Source organism: Octopus sinensis, linkage group LG8 (genome assembly GCF_006345805.1).
Source record: "Octopus sinensis linkage group LG8, ASM634580v1, whole genome shotgun sequence".
Taxonomy (NCBI): Eukaryota; Metazoa; Mollusca; class Cephalopoda; order Octopoda; family Octopodidae; genus Octopus; species Octopus sinensis.
Window position 1 is genome coordinate 77,488,979 of NC_043004.1, and position 24,293 is coordinate 77,513,271.

Below are 24,293 nucleotides of genomic sequence, written 5' to 3' on the forward strand. Positions count from 1 at the left end.
GCTATAACCAGAAAGTGGAGTGAAAACCAAGTTCTGATACACACTAAATTCCTTGCTGAACTCATTGCCATCTCTCACTTTGCTAATGGCATCTCTATAAATGACTCAACTCCCACACCTAGTTTTCTCAACAACTATGTGTGGCACCCTGTCAAGGGCCCCTTCAATCTCAGTGACTTGTTCCTTGCAGTTGTCTGACTGTGAAGAGAATGCCAGTGGCACTATTTCTTGACAAATACTTTCAAAACTTCTCCATCTGCTTGATGCATCCATAGCTGTTTCTTTCTAGAACATACCCTCTGTTGAGTTTACTTGGAGTAGTCTCTTTTTCTCCCAGGCATCCTCAACAGTCAATAATAACTCCTATAATGTTTCCAAGTCATTTTCTTCAGAGTGTCAGTGAACTGCTCTCATTCTCAACAGACTTTTCCTCAACATCTCAATTCATATTGACACACTGCTTTGCAATCCAGTTGACTTTAAATCTCTGATCAAATAGCATAAGTAAACATCTTACTTTCTGCTTCTTGTCATGCTCTATATACCAGCTGTCTGCTGTATGATATCTTAATTTCTAAATACCTGATACCAGGCCTGTCCTTTGGCTTTTACAGTTCTCTCTACTGTACCATTCAACCACCATATCACCTTCTGTCTGGCTAGTACTTTGTTCCAACAACAGATAATTTGGTCTCTTGAAAACTCCAGTTCTTAAGAGACAACCTGTTGTCTCTATGTTATTATTCACTATCTCCACTTTCTCAACATAATAGTTACCTAGACCTTCTCTGAACCTATGGCTAGCAGTATCTTTTAGTTGTATTGCAACTGGTTAGGTTATTTGCATCACAGATTTCCAAGAGCCGAGATCGGTTTTTCATTCCTCATGAATAATTTCTTGTACATGAAAATTTGAACTATAGTGTTACCCAACATATCCTTTAGAGTCATTGATGTTCACTACTGATGTGATCTGTAAAGGGCCTCATAGAAATGGCACTTTATACCAAATCTGTGCAACCCATGGACAGACAGTGTATTCCAGATTAGTCCAATGCAAACCAGCATAGAAAAAACTGAGAAATTGATGATTTTTATCAGCACAATTTCAAAATGATTATGTACTATTAGTACAGCCACATCAAAGTTTGGGTGTTTTTGAATTTGCTCAGGAGTAATTCTTTCTCCCAGAACAGGACTTACTTGTACATGTGGTGACATTCACCCTGGGCGGGTTGAGACGGCTTCTATCACCCTCGAGGCATCTCAAACCATGGCAGCCCACGCACGACGGTCCTGCGCCAGTTCACTGGAGATAGCGAGCTAGTCATGGTTCCATTGGCGCAGGCCGATGTTGCCATTGTATTCGCCATTGAGAATTCATGGAAGAAGTTTCGTGGGAATATGTGGATTTCACAAGCAGTCCCCAACAATCCCGCAGAACAGGATATTACAAGTAAAAGATTTCAACTATTTCAATGAACAAAACAAAAGATATAGCTACAATGAAGCAAGAAATTGAATAAGTTAAAACAGAATATTATAGAAATTATTTTAATTTTAAGAAAAAAGAAATTAATTTAGCAACAGATGTTCATAATGGCTGCAGATGTGAAAGGAATCAAATCCTGGCTCTATCAGGTCACTGAAAGAAAAACAGAAATAAATAGAATTTAGAATATTCCTCAAAATTAATCAATAGATATATGTTGCTTACTGTATTTTGGAAAAAGTGACCATTTATTAACAAAGTAACTAACCTCACTTATTAGACAACCATGTTTGCACTAAGATGACTAATCTGTTCAAGACTTATACTTTTACATGTATAATAAAATTCACATATTTTTGTTGTGGAATTTTAATAAAACCATTAATTTGCAGTCTATGTTTCACAAAACTAGTTCAGTCTTCTTTACTATATATAGATGCATCAGTCAGTCATAAAATGGTTAGAATTTAAAAATACAAAAAATATCTAAGCTTTAGGAATGTCAGCCATGTTAAAAGTCTTATACTAAATATGTTCAGAGAGCAGTGGACACAAATCTAACACATCAGATGAAAAATAACATTCAATTTATTAGTCATTCCTCTAACAAAATACAATATATTTAAGGAATAACTGTTCAATGAAGAGTTAGAATATCTACAAAATCCTGAAAAGGATTTTTATAAATCACATTATTGAAGAATTACTCTGGCATGGGAATGTCAATTTGAAATTAAAATATCTAGAAACAATGTCAAATAGTCCCAATTATTGAGAAGGTTAAGAGTGGCTGTACTAATTACATAGGTAAGAACAAAGTTTTGATGGGATTCAAAGAGGCCAAAATAATGTGGGTACTAAGAAGACAAGATTGAGTTGATTCAGCATAAGTGTTGTATTGTAAGCTGCATAAATAATATCAGATAAAATTTACTAAATAACACAAAGTGATAATAAAATAATTTAACTAAGAAAATAGTGAACCACTTTCAGACTGATGATGATCAAATTTTTAATCTGAAACTGAAATACAATTATAAAAAAAAATCTAAATCAATAAAAATAGTCCAGAATTTTTCTTTATTGAATTTCAATTGCATGTTCTACCACACCTTCCGCAATTTTGGAGAATAAAGAAACAAATTAAGCTTCAGTCAAAATGTTATCTATGAATTTGATTGCTATTACTATATACAGCTCTGATGAGCCTTACTTAAGAAAGTATCTAAATAAAGGTTGTTCATTTAATGCTGGAGGAGTGTGACACCTAGATTTGATGTACCAGTTATGTTATAATGCAAAAAGTAATATTTATCCCCACGTAAAAGGGTCCGTAGCTTAGAAATACTGGGTTGACGTCCAGCGGGAACAGCTTTGTTTCATGGAGGAGGAAAGATCTTCTTTAGTACTTGGTTGTACAATGCTTTCCAATGTGTGTAGTAGTGGCGCGCGCACACATTATTAGCCATTTGAAAAGACTATGAAAGTCTCGACCATGGTCGAACAATGATGATGATGAAAAGTGGACGTTGTGTTAGAACAGAGAATACTGCAATAGTTATCACGAGAGAACCTCTCATATAGACTTGTGGTGCATAGAAGCACTGATGTTTGCTTCACTGGCAGGAGATAATCATCTGCCATAGCTTCCAGGACTATCAGATCACATGATTTCAGCCTTCCTTGGCCTTATTAATAGCCTAATCAGGTAAGTAGTGTTGCAAATAGCCAGTGGCCTTATTAAAATATAATTAGTAGCAACAGTGTATTCTGACCCGAGATCATGTTCTTTAAACACATCCCAAAGCCAACTTTTTATTTGTGCTTACTTCCTCTATATACAATCTATTTTTCCTATTCCTAAATATTCTTATTAACCTTCCTTCAAGCTGTTCTACCATCATAGTTTGTAGGACAGAACATGGTGCATGCATATTTTGTCAAAGAAAATCTAAATATTAAATATGTCAATTTTCTGCAGAAAACTTGAAAAACAGGCTAAGGGAGATAATTCATTCATCAATTTCAACTGGACACATTTTCATTATAATAAATTTCAATTAAATTTTTTTTTTTAATGAAAATTAATACATTCGACGTTTTTCACATATGTGACATCTATGGTTAAAACGAAAACACAAATTCAACAAGTGAACCAAACCCAGACCAAAATCAAAAGAAATGAACATTTTATGTAATATATTTTTGTTTTGAAAAGTCATTTGAAATTTATCTGTTAAAATGACTGGCACACATTTTAGACACATATAGTAGTAAATGATTAAATTATATCTTTAAATATAAAATATCTATATAATGTTTATAAAAATTTTTTTTTTCAGGGGACGAAAAGCAATACCTGTGACCTCTGAGATTGGTGAGAGTAAAGAAGGAAGAAATCACAACTCATGGGTCACAATAGTATGAAGCAGCAGGTCATTATAGCAAGTTGTAATCTTCAGACCCAGTGCTTTCAGAAAAACTAACATCTAGCTTGTTTTGTTTTTTTCCCCATTTACTTATTTTTAAATGACAACATTCCAAGTTTCTATCTATCAAATTAACTTGAAGCTAATGTAAAAGACACTTGCTCAAGATACCATGCAATGAAATTAAATCCAGAGCCAGTTGATTGCAAAGTAAACTATTCAACCACTAGGCCATAAATACATTAACATTCAAGCTTCTTAGCAACTACAGTTACTATTACTACTAAGTTGTTTGTTATAAAGGGCAAATGAGTGAGAAAAAGACCTAACATCTATGACCAAGACATAATAAATTTTTTTTTTTTTTACTACCCACAAGGGGCTAAACACAGAGACGACAAACAAGGACAGACAAACGGATTAAGTCGATTATATCGACCCCAGTGTGTAACTAGTACTTATTTAATTGACCCCGAAAGGATGAAAGGCAAAGTCGACCTCAGCGGAATTTGAACTCAGAACATAGCAGCAGACGAAATACTGCTAAGCATTTCGCCCAGCATGCTAACGTTTCTGCCAGCTCGCCACCTTAAGACAGATAATAAACGAAAGAGTTTATACAATGTATTCAAAAATGAAGCATCGCACCAGAATATGACTGATGACTCTGACTATGCAGTAAATAAACTGTTATGATATATTAGGTTGTCCCAAAAGTTCGTAAACACTTGCGAAAATTGAATTTTTACTCGCCAAGTACTAACAAAAACAACAAAAATTATTCCTCAAAATAAAGACCATTATTTTCCAAGACTTTCTATGAACTTTTGGGACAACCTTATAGCTAAACTTCAGGCTGAAACTTATTAATGATATGTGTGCATGGTTGCATGTACACACAAAGTTGTGCATGCAATTCTGCAATAGCAATATGCTGCAACTTGCAAGTTTGCATCCTTTATAATAATTATTGCATTATCAATCTTATTTCAATTAGAAGACAAATATATGAAATAGTTTTAATAATATGCTAAAATTAGGTATTTAAGTACTAAATGGTTTCTCTTAAATACTTAGCTTTAATAAAATTGGGCTTTGTCTCTTCAGGGAGAATATAAGCAAACAGAAGCAGCAGAAAATGTAAGGAAATGTTATAAGGAAGTTCTTTTATTCTTGTACTTGTTTCAATCATAGGACTGTGGCCATGCAGGAACACTGCATTGAAGGGTTTTAGTCAAACAAATCAACCCCAGGACTTATCTTTTTATAGCCTAGTACTTATTTTATCAGTCTCTTTTGCCAAACCACAAAATTATGGGAACGTAAACACACTAACACCATCTATAGGGGTGGGGGGGGGACAAACAAAGACACACACACACACACACACACACATACATATATATACGTATATACATATAGTAATGAACAAGTAGATGGCAAGACATACTAAATGCACTGAATGCATAGATGAAGGGAAAACAAACACAGATGGTCCACCAATTCCTCATCAGTTACTGACCAAAGTACCAAGAAACTGGTGACCTTGTGTGTTTGTTTTCCATTCATCTACGCATTTAGTATATATCTTTCCATTCGTTTGTTTATACTATACATGTTTGACTTCTGAAAATATTAGTCCTGTAACACAACGCACTCCTTATTTTTGACCTGTGTGCATGTGTGTGTATGTATATATATATATATATAATATATATATATATATATATATATATATATATACACACATATATATATATGCTCTTACTCTCTTTTTTACTGTTTTATTTGTTTCAGTCATTTAACAGTGACCATGCTGGAGCACTGCCTTTAGTCGAGCAAATCAACCCAGGACTTAATCATTTGGATGCCTAGTACTTATTCTATCAGTCTCTTTTGCCGAACTGCTAAGTTATGGGTACGTAAACACACCACCATCGGTTGGACAAACAGACACACAAACATACATACATATACATATATATATATATCATCATCATCGTTTAACGTCCGCTTTCCATGCTAGCATGGGTTGGACGGTTCAACTGGGGTCTGGCAAGCCCGAAGGCTGCACCAGGCCAGTCAGATATGGCAGTGTTTCTACAGCTGGATGCCCTTCCTAACGCCAACCACTCCGAGAGTGTAGTGGGTAATTTTATGTGCCACCGACACAGGTGCCAGACGAGGCTGGCAGACGGCCACGCTCGGATGGTGTTTTTTATGTGCCACCGACACAGGTGCCAGACGAGGCTGGCTGACGGCCACGCTCGGATGGTGTTTTCTTATGTGTCACCGACACAGGTGCCAGACGAGGCTGGCGGACAGCCACGCTCGGATGGTGTTTGTTACATGCCCTCAGCACGGAGGCCAGTCGTTGCAGTACTGGCTACGGTCACGTTCGGATGGTTTTCTTATGTGCCACCGGCACTGGTACCACAAGGATACAAATTCCATTGATGTTCATCTATTTTGATTTGGTTCAATTTGATTTGATTCGATACGATTCTCACTTGCCTCAACAGGTCTTCACAAGTGTCACAAGAAGGAAGGTATGCACAGGTGGACTGACTACGTCCCAGGTAGGGGCCACGGATTATGGCTTCACTAGTCTTGCCGGGTCTTCTCACGCACAGCATACTTCCATAGGTCTCGGTCTCTAGTCATTTCCATGGTGAGACCTAACGTCCGAAGGTCGTGCTTCACCACCTCGTCCCAGGTTTTCCTGGGTCTACCTCTTCCACGGGTTCCCTCAACTGCTAGGGATTGGCACTTTCTCACACACCTATCTTCATCCATTCTCGCCACATGACCATACCAGCGCAATCGTCTCTCTTGCACACAACAACTGATGCTTCTTAGGTACAACATTTCTCTCAAGGTACTAACGCTCTGTCGAGTAAGTACACTGACATTACACATCCATCGGAGCATACTGGCTTCGTTCCTCACGAGCTTACGCATGTCCTCAGCAGTCACGGCCCATGTTTCACTGCCATGTAGCATAGCTGTTCGTACACATGCATCATACAGTCTGCCTTTTACTCTGAGCGAGAGGCCTTTAGTCACCAGCAGAGGTAAGAGCTCCCTAAACTTTGCCCAGGCTATTCTTATTCTAGCAGTTACACTTTCAGCGCACCCACCCCCACTACTGACTTGGTCACCTAGATAGCGGAAGCATATATATATATATATATATAATATATATATATATATATATATATACACACATATATATATATGCTCTTACTCTCTTTTTTACTGTTTTATTTGTTTCAGTCATTTAACAGTGACCATGCTGGAGCACTGCCTTTAGTCGAGCAAATCAACCCAGGACTTAATCATTTGGATGCCTAGTACTTATTCTATCAGTCTCTTTTGCCGAACTGCTAAGTTATGGGTACGTAAACACACCACCATCGGTTGGACAAACAGACACACAAACATACATACATATACATATATATATATCATCATCATCGTTTAACGTCCGCTTTCCATGCTAGCATGGGTTGGACGGTTCAACTGGGGTCTGGCAAGCCCGAAGGCTGCACCAGGCCAGTCAGATATGGCAGTGTTTCTACAGCTGGATGCCCTTCCTAATGCCAACCACTCCGAGAGTGTAGTGGGTGATTTTATGTGCCACCGACACAGGTGCCAGACGAGGCTGGCAGACGGCCACGCTCGGATGGTGTTTTTTATGTGCCACCGACACAGGTGCCAGACGAGGCTGGCTGACGGCCACGCTCGGATGGTGTTTTCTTATGTGTCACCGACACAGGTGCCAGACGAGGCTGGCGGACGGCCACGCTCGGATGGTGTTTGTTACATGCCCTCAGCACGGAGGCCAGTCGTTGCAGTACTGGCTACGGTCACGTTTGGATAGTTTTCTTATGTGCCACCGGCACTGGTACCACAAGGATACAAATTCCATTGATGTTCATCTATTTTGATTTGGTTCAATTGATTTGATTCGATACGATTCTCACTTGCCTCAACAGGTCTTCACAAGTGTCACAAGAAGGAAGGTATGCACAGGTGGACTGACTACGTCCCAGGTAGGGGCCACGGATTATGGCTTCACTAGTCTTGCCGGGTCTTCTCACGCACAGCATACTTCCATAGGTCTCGGTCTCTAGTCATTTCCATGGTGAGACCTAACGTCCGAAGGTCGTGCTTCACCACCTCGTCCCAGGTTTTCCTGGGTCTACCTCTTCCACGGGTTCCCTCAACTGCTAGGGATTGGCACTTTCTCACACACCTATCTTCATCCATTCTCGCCACATGACCATACCAGCGCAATCGTCTCTCTTGCACACAACAACTGATGCTTCTTAGGTACAACATTTCTCTCAAGGTACTAACGCTCTGTCGAGTAAGTACACTGACATTACACATCCATCGGAGCATACTGGCTTCGTTCCTCACGAGCTTACGCATGTCCTCAGCAGTCACGGCCCATGTTTCACTGCCATGTAGCATAGCTGTTCGTACACATGCATCATACAGTCTGCCTTTTACTCTAAGCGAGAGGCCTTTAGTCACCAGCAGAGGTAAGAGCTCCCTAAACTTTGCCCAGGCTATTCTTATTCTAGCAGTTACACTTTCAGCGCACCCACCCCCACTACTGACTTGGTCACCTAGATAGCGGAAGCATATATATATATATATATATATATATATATACGACAGGCTTCTTTCAGTTTCTGTCTACCAAATCCACTCACAAGGCTTTGGTCAGCCCGAGGCTATAGCAGAAGACACTCACCCAAGGTGCCACGCAGTGGGACTGAACCCGGAACCATGTGGTTCATAAGCAAGCTACTTACCACACAGCCATTCCTACGCCTATCATATATATACACATATATATATATATATGATAGGCTTCTTTTCAGTTTCCATCTACCAAATCCACTCACAAGACTAGAGACTATAGTAGACACTTGCCTAAGGTGCCATGCAATGGGACTGAACATAGAACCATGTTGATGGGAAGCAAGCTTCTCACCATCCAGGCACACCTCCATCTATATGCCCTTTTATCACAAGAAAGAAATAAAAGAACATGATCATGTTACAAAAATTTTGTTTGTAAAGGTTAAACACTGATTTCTTTTGATTAGGTACAAAATTAATAAAGGCAAAAAGGCAGGCCATAATCAATGGATCAATGGAAACAATCCTAATATTACTAATACAAGGTTATTGCCAGTTCAAATATGTTTGGAACATATTCAAGCCTGTAAGAAAGGCATTCACTGAGTTTTGTCATGGACAAAATTTCTTGTCATAGACAAATGGTGTAAATACACTAAAATTAGCTCACAGCACCACCTGCCCTGACTGGGATGCAAGCATGTTGGAGTTGTTATCTCCTCTTCAACCACAGAAACTAGACAGGGTGAGGGGCGTCTACAAGCTTATTGGCACAAATTTTTTTCAACCTGGATCAGATATTCAACATGTAAAGGAGTGGCATAAAATTCAAGTTTAATTTTCAAAGCCATCTTTAAAAAATGTGTGAAAGCAGATACATAATAAAATTACTATTCAAATCTGAAAGCTACAAGAAAAATTACTAACCATTTTAAAGATCTATATATATAAATATATAATTATTTGAGGAACATAATTCCTAACTTAAGGGAAAAATTCAATTTAGAAATATTAATCAAATTTCACAAAATATAATATATATATATATATAAATTAGAAAAAAAAAACACCTTTTATCAATTATTGCTATTTTAATTTTAATATTTCTATTATATGTAATTTTCTAGATGGTGTAATTTATTTGTTCCTTTTGAATTGATAAAAGGTGGTTTTTTTCTAATGTGTGTATATATATATATATACTAGAAAATTCTAATCAAATCAAATTGAAATAAAAAGTACCTGAATCACTGAAGAAATACTTCACCAAATTTGAAAGTGGAATAAAAAAAACTTCATTTAAATTATTTTTAGACACCCATTACTGATTCTAGTGCACTTCAATAGTTAAATACAATAGTTAAATAATTGCATAGACTGTACTTGAAAATTCCAGTTATTACTTACAGAGCTTGTTTATCCTTATTTTAATTTCAACTCTTCAACTTTTTTAACGTATAAGGTTTCCGCTTCTTCTTTTGATGTTCCTAAGAAATTCAAAAGCAGACTAAATGAATACAAAATTAGATTTAAATAAAAATGATATTTTAATGAAAACATCCAGTAAAATGACAGTAAATATTGGGGTGGCAACTAAGTTCCTGCCATTTTTTTAAATTTTGGAATCTATTTATTTCGAGAATTCTATTTTTGAATCATTTTGGAATCTATTTTGTTTTTTGTTGGTTTTTTTTCTAGTTAATTTTAGTTAAGTTTTGTTTATTTTCAGATCATTAAAATGGAATGTCAAGTTAAGAAAAATGAGCATTTCCGACACCTCCTCCTTTTTGCTTTTAATCAAGGTTCTAAGGCCAAAAAAGCTGCTCGCAACATTTGTGCTGTGTATGGAGAGAGTGCCATAGCTGAAAGCACCGCTCGTGATTGGTATGCCAAGTTCAAAAATGGAAATTTTTGTATAGAAAACTTTTGCATGAAAATTCTCCTCAAACAACAAGGGAACTGGCAGAGAAAATGGAATACTCCCACACTGCTATAGAGAAGCATCTTCACTCGATGGGAAAGGTTCAGAAGTATGGAGCATGGGTTCTGCATGCGTCGAGTAACAACGACAAAAATCAACAAGCCACAATCTCTGCTCAACTCATGGACACAAGCAACGATTTCTTTACCGAATCGTTACTGGCGACGGAAAATGGTGCCTGAACATCAATATGAAGCAGCGTAAGGAATGGGTTAGCCCTGGTAAACAAGCGACGCTGCGCATGAAACAAGATCTTCATCCACGTAAAATGATGTTGTGCATATGGTGGGACTGGGAAGGGATTATCCATTACGAATTGCTTGAACGGAACCAAACGGTCAACGCAGAACACTATGTTCAGATGGAACGTCTCAAAACAGCTATTGAAAAGAAAAGACCTAATCAGCAGCATGGAGTTCTGCTGCATGACAACGCCCGCCCTCATATCACCAATATGACCAAGGAAGACATTCAAATGCATGGCTAGAAAGTGCTGCTATACCCGCCATACTCTAATTTGGCACCAACAGATTTCCACCTCTTTCAAATGCTATGCACAGAGTTTCGTTCAATACTGATGCCGAATTGAGAGCTTGGTTGGATCAATTTTTCGAGTCGAAATCAGGGGACTTCTACCAACGAGGTAATGAAAATCTTGTTGAACGTTGGGAAGAAGTTGTAAACAACAAGGGTGAATACATTATTGATTAATTAGTTGTTATTTTTTTTTTATTAAACCTTTTAAAAATTTTTTTAAAAACGGCGGGAACTTAGTTGTCAACCCAATAGATGAAATATTTGGAACAGAGAAGTAGCACATTGATTTTCTGAGAGGCAATAGATACTCCAAAAGAGTACTCTGCAAAAATTGTACTCCTGAAACAAAACATTTGGATAACAAATCAGTTGGAAATTCTCTATTGAACAATATCAAATTAAAGAATCAAAGATCTAATTTCTAACTGAAAACTAAACTATCAAATGAAAGAATAGCACATACATGAGATCAAATTTATTGTTTCAGATTTCACAAAATTGTACACCAAAATTGTGCACCATCTGGGCGTGATCGTTACCAGAGCGGCTATCTGACCTCCATGCCGGTGGCACGTAAAAAACACCATTCGAGCGTGATCATTACCAGCATCGTCTTACTGGCACCTGTGCCGGTGGCATGTGTAAAAGATTCGAGCGAGGTCGTTGCCAGTACCGTCTGACTGGCCCCATGCCAGTGGCACATAAAAGCACCCACTACACTCTCGGAGTGATTGGCATTAGGAAGGGCATCCAGCTGTAGAAACTCTGCCAGATCAAGGTTGAAGCCTGGTGCAGCCATCTGGTTTACCAGCCCTCAGTCATTCGTCCAACCCATGCTAGCATGGAAAGCAGACGTTAAACGAAGATGATGATGATGCACCAAATTAAGGAATACAATCAAACATTTTTATATTCACTTCTCTACAAAGACCTTGTATATTAAGTTTTCATACTGCTTACAAATGAAGGATCCTTTTGGTTTCATATATACATTTGACATACTTTATCACAATAGATCCTTTAAAATTTTTCTTTATAAGTCACAACTGTCTAAAAGCTTCTCTACCACTTCAAATAATTCATCATACTAAAAACATTCTTACATTTTTTATGAGTACAGTTTGAACTGTAAATACACTTTCAACTGTATATTTACTGATTCCTAGTCCACCTATCAGTATAACTACCCACTACAGTAATATAAATTTCCTTTTTCATATGTCCTATAGCATATTCTACACTGCTCTATAATGGCTGTCCATTATACTCTGACAATTATAAACAGCAGATTTATTTACTGAAGTGTTATATTAAAAATAATTCAATGTTGAGAAATCAAAATATTCCAAATAAATCTTTGACATTCATAATACTAATGATGATGTATTTATATAAGAATGAGAAAATAAGGAATCTAACAATCATGTGGCATCATTAATAAAAAATATTGTACCACCAATGTTGTAGAAGACACAGGAACAAGTGATGAAGGTTGATGTCAAAAGGCTAACATTATGAAAAATATGATTAAGAATCACAAGAGACAAGATTCTGTACTGAAGAAGGCCTGTCCAGCCCATGTAAGCATGGAAAACAGTCATGAAGATAATGATGGTGAAATTATTTTTTTCCATGTTACAAAGAACATTTATTTCATATTTATTACTCTCTTTTACTCTTTTACATGTTTCAGTCATTTGACTGCGGCCATACTGGAGCACCGCCTTTAGTCGAGCAAATCGACCCCGGGACTTATTCTTTGTAAGCCCAGTACTTATTCTATCGGTCTCTTTTGCCGAACCGCTAAGTGACGGGGACGTAAACACACCAGCATCGGTTGTTAAGCAATGCTAGGGGTACAAATACATACACACATATACATATATATACATATATACGACAGGCTTCTTTCAGTTTCCGTCTACCAAATCCACTCACAAGGCATTGGTCGGCCCGGGGCTATAGCAGAAGACACTTGCCCAAGATGCCACGCAGTGGGACTGAACCCGGAACCATGTGGTTGGTTAGCAAGCTACTTATCACACAGCCTATTGTTGAAAATTTCATAGAAATTTTGAGAAAATTTACCACATACAACATTCAATTTTGGTTCATAGCTTTAAAGGCCTATAGAATTAGGATTTTACATGGAACAAGCAGTTTTTTTTTTTTTTATAAATTCAAATCAATGTCTTTATAACTCCAATAAAAATAGTTGATTTATTCACCTTTTCTAGCATTCCAAGCATTCCATTTAGCCCTAGCTTTCATGTTCAAAATGCCAGGTTCATCTGCAAGAAAAAAGAAAATAATAAAGAGAAATTGGTTACTAAAGAAAGCATCAATCTGTCTAGTTTGATACTATATTATAAAACATTACAAAATTTATATTTCATCCAAAGTTTATTAACAATTTCAAAATTTAATTTCTTGAAGGTAAAATAAAACCTAAAACTCTTATTTTTAAAATTTCACAAAAGGTGCCACACACTCTGAACAAGAGAGAATAACTCCTGAGTTCCTCTATTACCACCACTTTACTTGTTCACACCTGGCTACTCATGGACACCAACAGATTTCGTTACCACATCATCAAAGGAGATGAAAAATTGTATCATTAGGGACAGGTGTGGCAACATGCACAAGAGCAAGAGAAGCTAGGTTGGTACCAGGAGTGGAGAAGAAGCTACAGACTAAAAAAATTGTTAAGGTTATGGGCATGTTTGAAGGAGGAAGGGGGGGTAAAAAAAGATGTAGGAGATAGAGGGAATCAGATTGGATTTGGCAGAAAACCTGAAGAATGGTGAATTTGAGGGGTAGTAGGTAAAGGGGAAACAGAGGCAGGTAAAGGTAAGGTAGGTGCAGAGAGAGTCAATGCATGGTCAACAGACTGGGCACAGGCAAGGGCAGTTTGAGGAGTATTCCTGTAGAGTGAAATTGTAAGCCATGAGTTGGGACCTGTGTCTTGAAGTCATGGTCATCACAGCAAAGACAGAGGACAGATGGACAGTTTGGTATGGGTAGGGTGAAGGATAGAGAGGTTGAGATATGGGGAAGGGGTAGTGGAGGCAGTGGTAAACAGGGAGAGAGGAAGAAGTGGTAAGTGGAGTGTCAGCTGCAGGGGAGAGAACAAGGGTGGGAGCAGTGGACGGATTGGGTTAGAGAGAGTGGAGAAAGGGTGGGTGTAGGGGCATCAGGTAGGACAGGATGAAAGAGTGTTAGAAATTTGTAGTGTTTAGTGCAAGCAAGAGAAGTTGTGGAAAAGGTGGTTGAGGTAGAGTGTGCAACAAAGCGGGTGCAGCAATGTGTGTGTGTGTGCATTTGTTTGTGTCTGTATTTGTGTATTTATGTTTACTAGTGTGGCCAGTTCCATGTATTATTCAAAAGTAATCAGTTAAAAAAGTACTAGACTAAACTAGAAATTAGAACAATATAATCAACTAAAATTTCTTAGTAGACAGTGCTCCAAACACTGAAACCAATAAATGATTAAAAGAAAATATGAATTGAAGTTGACAATAATTGGAGTAAAAGTTCAAATACAATCAGCAAAGCATGATTAAAAATTGAACTCTTTATATCACTAATGTTAGGAAATGTTCAATCCTCTAAACATATTTGTTTTAGAGTTAATCAATAAATTGATCAGTGACTTTTAAATGATTTAGTGGCAAGGAAATAACATTGAATAAGTTCAACAGAAATATTAGAAATGTAACAAAAAGTATATAATGGAGAAATCACAAGTCACCCGGGAATGTGAATGGCATAAAGAGTTGAGTGAAAAAAAATGATGCCCAAGTAACATTAATAATTGAAAATCCTGTGTTGCATCAGTGTAACATGGGAGGTTTTAATGAGGATCAGCCTCAAGATTGTTGTTGAAAATAATATCTTAAAATAAGTTGTATTTTTTATGACATGGAAAGATTTCAAGTGGAGAGAAAAAGCAATAAGCAGATTTGTCCAATCCAACAAGTTCAAATTGACAATGGATATATGGCTAAAGGAGTACTTTTCTTATGTAACTAATGATTCCATTTTACACTTTACCAAAAATGTTATCACTAATAATAATCACCTATGTTATTATCACCAACTGTAGCTTGTTTGTAGAGAGAATATAATTCCAACAACTCATCATTTGATGGAGTTGTACTCAGCGCCTTCGCCTCTTCAGCAGCTTTTGTGAATTCCTACAAAAAAAAATTTTTTATTAGAAATAACAATACTATTTTATTTCTTACCAGCAAAAAAAAATCTAACAATAATGGAAATTATAAAATGCTAATCAATTTCAATTAAAACAACAGTCAATTTAAGCAGATATTACAATATATACCTTATTCTGTGCAAAGTTTTTTTTATTTGTATTACAGAATTAAAAATTTTTTTTATCAAAAAATTACTTTTTCAAGTATTTGTTAAAATCAAATTTCATTTTGTTGCAAGATTAGGTAACCCTAATATTTATTGTACAATATTAAGAAAGAAAAAAAAATTTGCAAAAAATATAATTTTCATTTCCGAATGCTTTCTTCTTTGATTTCTCAGCATGTTTACAGTACTTCACATTCAGCTATAGCAGGTTTCAATACCATATTCCTATATGATATACACAATATTTCCAGATTTTTAAACCAAAAAATTCTGGGTGCAAGAAAACTAAACATTATCCATTTTCCCAGTTCAGGATGTCATACATCATATTTTCTATTCAAGCTAACTTACGAGTAAATGAAATATTTAATCCATTAAATGTTTGTCCTATTTCTTAAATGTTTTGATTAGATTGTAGCACTCAAAGCTGGTTAGCATTTTATTAAGACATCAAAACAAATCAGAAGCAAAATAAAAACAGCAAAATGACAAAATATACATAGTTTCTGTTTGAGGCCATTCAGTCAATATGTCATTTAATATACGTGCAATATATATCATTTATTGATGCCAGCGCTGCCTTGACTGGCTTCCGTGTCGGTGGCACGTAAAAAGCACCATCCGAATCGTGGCCGAAGCCAGTGCCGCCTCGACTGGCTTCCGTGCAGGTGGCACATAAAATGCACCAATCCGACCGTGGCCGATGCCAGCCTCGCCTGGCACCAGTGCAGGTGGCACGTAAAAAGCACCCACGACACTCACGGAGTGGTTGGCGTTAGGAAGGGCATCCAACTGTAGAAACATTGCCAGATAAGACCAGAGCCTGGTGCAGCCTTCTGGCTTCCCAGATCCCTGGTCGAACCGTCCAACCCAGGCTAGCATGGAGAAAGGACGTTAAACGATGATGATGATGATGTTAACATTCTTTAACAATATATACATTTTATATAATAGTATTGAATTTTATTAAACAATTCTAACATTATATTAATTGATGTCGGCTTCTGTGCCAGTGGCACATAAAAAGGGCACCATTTGAGTATGATCGTTACCAGCATTGCCTTACTGGCACTTGTGCATGTGCTAGTAGGGTGCCAAGAGCACCATCCGAGCATGATCACTGCCAGAGCAGCCAACTGGCTTCCGTACCCGTGGCACGTAAAAGGACACCATTCGAGCATGATTGTTACCAACGTCGCTTCACTGGCACCTGTGCTGGTTGCACGTGTAAAAGATTCGAGCAAGGTTATTGCCAGTACCACCTGACTGGCCCTGTGCCGGTGGCACGTAAAAAGCACCCACTACACTCTCGGAGTGGTTGGCATTAGGCAGGGCATCCAGATGTAGAAACTCCGCAGATCAAGATTGGAGCTTGGTGCAGCCATCTCGTTCACCAGCCCTCAGTCAAAATCGTCCAACCCATGCTAGCATGGAAAGCGGACGCTAAACGATGATGATGATGTAATTAAGAACAAAAGAAAAATTGCCAGATCTTACATGTCAGATATTCAAAGCATAAAAACACCAGGCCTTTTTCTTTTTAAAAAAAAATTACTTGATAAGAAAAATAAGAGAATTTTTTTTTTTTTTAGAAAATTCTTACTGAAACATGTTCTCTTGTGGTAACATCATCAACATATAAATTCTGTTTTCCATGCTGGCCTGGGTTGAACGATTTGACAGAAACTGCCTAGCTGAAGAGCTGTCCAGGTTCCATGTCTGTTTTGATATCGTTTCTATGGCTAGATGCCTTTCTTAACAGCAACCACTTTACAGAGTGTACAAAGGGTGCTTTTACACAACACCAGCACCCAGGGGACATGCTAGTATGCAAGGACAACCACAATTTTACTGATCTTGATGTGTCTTCTCAAGCACAGCAAACCACCAAAACTAAATGTATACATCATTAAAAACAAACCAATTTTCTAAGGATAAAAAGCATAGTTATGTTAACTTTATACAATTATTCTTCTACTTCCAATTCCATTTAAGTTCAAAGACATCATTTTAGAAAAAAATAAACAAAAATACATATATTCATTTGAAATTATCAAAAAAGATTCTCCAATGTTCAAAACTTGGGAATTCAAAACCAGTTTGAAAAAAAATTTTAAAAAACAGACAGTGGTGTATGATTCTGCAATTCTGGAACAGTTTGATAATTTAAGAAATTATCTCAGCAATACCATTATAACTAGTTTAATTTTTTTGTTAATCAGTTATCTAAATAATGCATTTTATACAAGACATTTTTTTGGTATTTCATATCCAATAGTGGTGTGCATTATGATTCATTATAATTATAAATCACAAGTGTATATCATACCTATTTCTTTACTGCCCCCAAGGGGCTAAACACAGAGAGGACAAACAAGGACAGACAAACGGATTAAGTCGATTAGATCGACCCCAGTGTGTAACTGGTACTTAATTTATTGACCCCGAAAGGAAGAAAGGCAAAGTCAACCATGGCAGAATTTGAACTCAGAACATAGCGACAGACGAAATACTGCTGAGCATTTCGCCCAGTGTGCTAATGTTTCTGCCAGCTTGCCGCCTTTATATTATATCTTTTATTTTTTACTCATTTCAATCACTGGACTGTAGCCATGCCAGAGCACCACCGTGAAGAGTTTAGACAAACAAATCAACCCCGGAGCTTATTATTTTTAAGTTTAGTATTCTACTGGTCTCTTTTGCTGAACTACTAACTTACAAGGATGTTTACAAACAAACATCAGTTCTAAAGCAGCAGTAGGAGACAAACACACACTCACACACACAATAGGTTTCTTTCAGTTTCTATCTACCAAATTCACTCACAAGGTTTTGGTCACCCAGGAGTTATAATAGAAGATAATAGAAGACACTTTCCCCAAGTGCCTCACAGTGGGACTGAACCCAAAACCATGTGGTTGAGAAGTAAACTTCTTTCCACACAGCCATGCCTGCACCAATTATGAATGAATAAAAAAAAACCCAATTGTTCTGTCTATTTGTATTTTTCAATCAATTTTATTATCAGTTTTCATTTATACAGTATCTTTCTCATGCATAGAGCTGCCTTTGTGGAAAGAGAGTGTTTCTAATCTTTCAGTCACAATTAGCCTCCACAGTAAACAGCATTGATTAGACCAAATGTATAGCTTATCTCTTAATTGAAATTAATTATCAATGCATTTTGACTTGTCTATCATTAAAGTTATGAAATTAGGTATTTCTTATTAAATAATGCGAATTCTAAATGTGGATTAATATTTTGAGAATATTTCAGACTATATAAACTATAATAAATTTTAGCAACCAGCAAGTAAAGTGTGATGAATTTTACCTACTAATCAACTTTTTTCTAATCATCTTCACCATTCAACATCCACTTTCTTTGCTGGCAGGTGTTGGATGGTTTGACAGAATCCAGTAAGCCACATAAGGCACCAATGTCGGCTTTGGCATGGTTTTACACCCTCCCTAACACAAACCACTTTACAGAGGGTACTGGATGCTTTGTTTTCATGCTACCAACACTAGTAAGGTTACCAGGTGCAGGAATGGCTGTGTGGTAAGTAGCTTGGTTCAGTCCCACTGTGTGGCACTTTGGGCGTCTTCTACTATAGCTTCAGACTGACCAAAGCCTTGTGAGTGGATTTGGTAGATGGAAACTGAAAGAAGCCCATTGTATATATGTATATATATGCGTGTATGTGCGTGTATATGTTTGTGTGACTGTGTTTGCCCCCCCCCACATCGCTTGACAACTGATGCTGGTGTGTTTATGTCCCCATATCTTAGCGGTTCGGCGAAAGAGACCAATAGAATAAATACTAGGCTTACAAAGAATAAGCTCTGGGGTCAATTTGCTCAACTAAAGGTGGTGCTCCAACATGGCCACAACCAAATGACTGAAACAAGTAAAAGAATAAAAGAATGTAATTTGCAAGACAGAAGAAGAGCAGAGAGAGATTTCTAGTTCGTTTTTTAATGCCCCATGCATTAAGTACCTAAAGATATTTCAACACACCACACTTTTATCAAATTAAATTGCTTAAAACTACTGCCAACTCCCACATTCAAACTGTACCGAATCTTTCTGAACATCAGGATAAGGTCATGAAACAACAATTAAAAAAATTTTTTTGTTTTTCATCATCATTTAACATCCATCCTCCATTCTGGCCTAGATTGGATAATTTTCAAAAACTATCAAGACAGAGGACAACAAATGCTACTGTTTATTACCATTATATAATGCTGTGTTTGTTTGCTAATGACTTTTGTCACACACTGTGCAGAAATAAAAACCTACAGTGATCTATTACACAAACTGGGACAAAGCAAATGACATTCCAAGATTTATAAGAAAAATGTGTTGCCCATCTCCTACATATTTTCAGCACTGTATTAATCCATATCAAATATGCTAGATTTCACTCCCCACAGTATATTCTGGCCTAAAGTTGAAGCTGAACTAACTAAATTCGAATACTTTAAATGTTCAGTGAACATATCAGAGACAATAAAGTAAAATTCAAGGAGACTATTGTGATACTAATGATAAAAGGTAGATCATAGGTCAAAATAGTAATGCGCATAATGGTGATGATTTCATGAATGAAGTACTCTTTAAATGTAACCACACTAACCTACATAGATATTATAATTATGAGAAGATAAGATTTGATATGTACATAATCTTAATCTACACGTAGCTTTAGAACAATATGTAATTTCAAGTTATTTTAATCACACTATTCTATTTGAATTTGGCAGAGAGGCTCATGTTTAGAAAAGAAGATGTCCATGTTACTCCAAGAAAGTAAAACTAATGACAGGTAAAATAGTTGCAAAAAAGAATTGAAACTCAACAGCAGATTTGGCTCACAGGTGGTAGCTACCAGCACAAGTGTAGTTAAAATCTATTTCCAAAATTAAGGTTTCTCCAATGATTGTTAAAGCTTTATGAACACTTACTCTCCTTCTCCATAAGTGACCAGAAAAGCAAAGGTGAACAACTTTAGGGTTTATTATGAAAGATAAGAGCCAAAATGTTTGTGGTAAATTTAGATAAATAAAAATAATTCAAGATACAAATTTAAATTATTTCATTATTAAAATAAAGCCTTTGCAATTAACGTAATGCTAAAAATTTTTATAAAAGAAAATAGTTAAAATTTCCTTATCCAAAAACATCTGGATTATATTATTTCCTCAGAAGAACTATGAATGAAGTACAAAAGAAGGTTTTGGGAATGAAGCGTGAGGTGGCACAATCTACAGAGAACCCTATGAAGTGCAAAACATCACGTTATTCATATGCAGTGTTGATACCCAGAGTAATATGAATTTGCCACTTGAATATAAAAAAAAACTGATAGTTTTAAATAGAAATATACAGTTTTCCAAATGACATTAAGTTCCACAAACATTGATTGGCATCAATCATAATTTACGAGGAACAGGTCAACAGCAATCACCAACTCAATGGGGACACTGAATTTATTGGTGTCAAAAGATTTCCAGTTGTTGAACAGAATGAATTATAGGTATGTATGTGTGTGTGTGTGTGCATACATGTATCTACATACATGCATTTGAATATCCTTGTGTGTGTGTGTGAGTGAGTGTCATCATCATCGTTTAACGTCCACTTTCCATGCTAGCATGGGTTGGACGAATGACTGAGGGCTGGAGAACCAGGCTTCAATCTTGATCTGGCAGAGTTTCTATGGCTGGATGCCCTTCCTAACGCCAACCACTCCGAGAGTGTAGTGGGTGCTTTTACATGCCACTGGCACAGGACCAGTCAGGCGGCACTGGCAACGACCTCGCTCAAATTTTTTACACATGCCGCCGGCACAGGTGCCAGTAAGGTGATGCTGGTAATGATCACACTCGAATGGTGTTTTTTATGTGCCACCGGCATGGAGGCCAGATAGCCGCTCTGGCAACAATCATGCTCGAATGGCACTCTTAATACCCTACCAGCATGGGGCTCGAGTGCCAATAGTGCGACGCTGGTAACGATCATGCTCGAATGGTGCCTTTTAAGTGCCACTGGCACGGAAGCCGATTAGCCACTCTGTCAATGATCACACTCGTATGGTGCTCTGTTTATATATATATATATAGTTGAACACCCCAAAACCTGCATAAATGCAAGACACTCATATAAGGGCCGGTTTCCTTGACGTATATGTTCCCCACCTGAATGGGACACTGGTCTGTCACAGATGAGCTGCAAGATGCAGGAGGAAAGAGTGAGAGAAAGTTGTGGCGAAAGGGTCAGCAGAAGTTCGCCATTACCTTCTGCTGGAGCCGCGTGGAGCTTAGGTGTTTTTGCTCATAAATACACACATCGCCCGGTCTGAGATTCGAACCCGCAATTCCTCGACTGCGAGTCCACTGCTGTAACTACTAGGCCATGTGCCTCCACTCATATAAGGTTAACAATCAGTGTCCAGTAGATGGTCAATGCAACACTGAGGCGGTGGTCTATGAAGCAGGAACAAAAGGAGACATACACAGAAATATACTGGAGCACCAGATGACCGGGCTAAATAACCATTGGTCCTCTTTTAGGATCCCAGAGATGTACAAAGTTACATGTAGCAATTAAAAGAAGAGGGAACGCCACACAGAATTAACTGCAAGCAACTAGAACAATCTGGATGTACATGTATATGAAAGATAATGCATGTGTGAGAGAGGAGTGAGTGTCACACATACATGCAAAAATATAATACATGACAACACACACCGTCACTCACTCGCTTTCACACGCGCGCGCACACACACGTCCATCTTTCACATTCTCCTCTCAACTTCAATGCAACTTCACTTTCTCCTCACCTTCCAAAGAGGAGTAAAGAAATAAAATCTTTTTACAGAAATTAACGAAAACAGCTGTGATTTTTAACAAGTCTGCTGCTACAATCGAAGGAATGCCAAAATTTTAACATTTAGCGAAATTTCGTCCGGTTTTATGTCCTGAGGTCGACTTTGTCTTTCATTTTTTTCGGTTTCGATGAAATACCAGTTGAGTATTGAGGTCGATGTAATCGACTTACCCCGCCCTCAAAAGGTTTAAACTCCAGTTTCTGACCCGGGCAAAAAAAATGTTCGTTTACCACATATTTGTTTTTACACCTATTATACTATTTTTCCTTTTTTTTTTTCCCGGGTCAGAAACTGGAATTTAACCCCTCAAAAATGTTAAGCCTTGTGCCTATAGTCGAAAGGATTAATTAGTTTACGTTATTCAGAAAAACCAAGTTAGATTTTCTATTTTTTTAATTACGCCGCTTTCCTCTTATTCACCAAATGATGAATGTTTTGACAAGTAAAAACCGTTAAACGAAGTGGGGACAGGTTTTTGTTAATTAACAAAATTATAAATAAGAGATAAGATAAAATTGCTCAAGCTTTCCATATCTAATTAAATGTTCCAATCCAACCAGGGATAGCTGTTGATTAGTTAGATTCTGTCGCAACTAAATACGAGCAACCAACGGGTGGAATTTTAGGGTAGCTATTCCTGAAAGCCTCATGCTGCTTGGAATAGCAAAAGGGTGGGGTTTTTCTTTCAAATTTCAGAATTCATATTTTCCAACCAACGGGAATTAGAAATATGAGAGATTTCATCGATCCTTCGATGTGAGCACCATAGAAGGATCGCCGAGATTTCTTTTCCAAACATTTCAATTTTTAAAAATTTTTACCACCACCCCCTTAATTTTATGCACTTTTTCTTCTCCGTGAGGCAGGGGCATCTATTCAAAAACTCCACCCAACAATGCAATCGTTAGAAGCTTTTTCTTTGTATCTATTTCAAAGGAAATAAGGTATCGGTTTTGTTTGAATAAACGTGTTCTAATCCAGAGAAACATGAAGATATGAGGTATAAAAAGGAAACTATACAAGATGGCGAAATGGGTAAATTATAATAATGTCATTGTGTCGGCCGAACGGGGCATTTAGAAACAAAAGACAGAGGCTTGGGAGCAAGTTTTACTTTGAAGGGAATAGAGATCGGACATGATTTAACTTGACTCGTCTATTTTTACTGTTAAAACACGGATGAGATTGAAGAGATAATACATCAAAGAAAATGAAATGTTTTACTACATCGATGTCAAATGAAGTTAGAATTAATGGAACAACCAGGAAGATCTCTCTTAAATACACACACACACCTCTTTAAATCTACTGAAATCAATACCACATCTCACCGGCCTCCTCGCTCAAAGTTATCAGTCATCTTAATTCATTTACCAACTGCAATAGACACCCGTCTCCTCGGCATTGTCTTTTCTCTAAACATGTGGCTTTACATCGGCCACGCTACATTAAATGAAACATGTCGAATTTCGGTTATATTTAGTTTGTAATTAACAATGGTTTAAATAAATAAAAGAGAGAAAATACCAGAGGGCAGGACATGAAATCACTTACCGCTGACATGATAAAAATCGTGTGGAATGAATTGACAGCTTTACGTTACGAACACAGAATGGGAGCCTCACTCACTCTCTTCCTCCTTTCCCCTCCTACAACTCAACACCATCTGCTACCTCCCTCTCTTTCTCTCTCTACCTCATAGCTAGCTCTCTTTCTCTCTCTCTCTCTCTCTATCTCATAGCTTTCTTCCTTTTTCTCTCTACCACATAGCTAGCTCTCTTTCTCTCTCTCTCTCTCTCTATCTCATAGCTTTCTTCCTTTCTCTCTCTCTTTCTCTCTACCTCATAGCTTTCTTTCTTTCTCTCTATCTCTCTCTGCTGGAGTAATGAATCAGTTCTTAGGATTCAACACGAAAGTTTTT

At 37.3% G+C, this 24,293-nt stretch overlaps 1 protein-coding gene across 1 annotated transcript; it reads right to left on the reverse strand.

Moving 5' to 3' along the window:
• Positions 1-1,535: 1,535 nt before the first annotated feature.
• LOC115215110 (acyl-CoA-binding protein) lies at positions 1,536-24,083 on the reverse strand. The gene is made up of 5 exons (XM_029784281.2): positions 23,927-24,083; positions 15,177-15,291; positions 13,324-13,386; positions 9,985-10,064; positions 1,536-1,645 (listed from the first exon to the last, which is right to left on the reverse strand). Exons 1-4 carry the CDS (start codon positions 23,933-23,935, stop codon positions 10,000-10,002), a joined length of 252 nt encoding a protein of 83 aa, XP_029640141.1. The 5' UTR covers positions 23,936-24,083; the 3' UTR covers positions 1,536-1,645; positions 9,985-9,999.
• Between the last annotated feature and the right edge of the window lie 210 nt (positions 24,084-24,293).

Coding starts and splice junctions, on each gene's coding strand:
- LOC115215110 (XM_029784281.2), bottom strand. Junction 13,387..15,176: donor AGTTGGTGATAATAACATAG/GTGATTATTATT, acceptor TTTTTCTTGCAG/ATGAACCTGGCATTTTGAAC. Junction 10,065..13,323: donor TGCTTGGAATGCTAGAAAAG/GTGAATAAATCA, acceptor TGAATTTCTTAG/GAACATCAAAAGAAGAAGCG.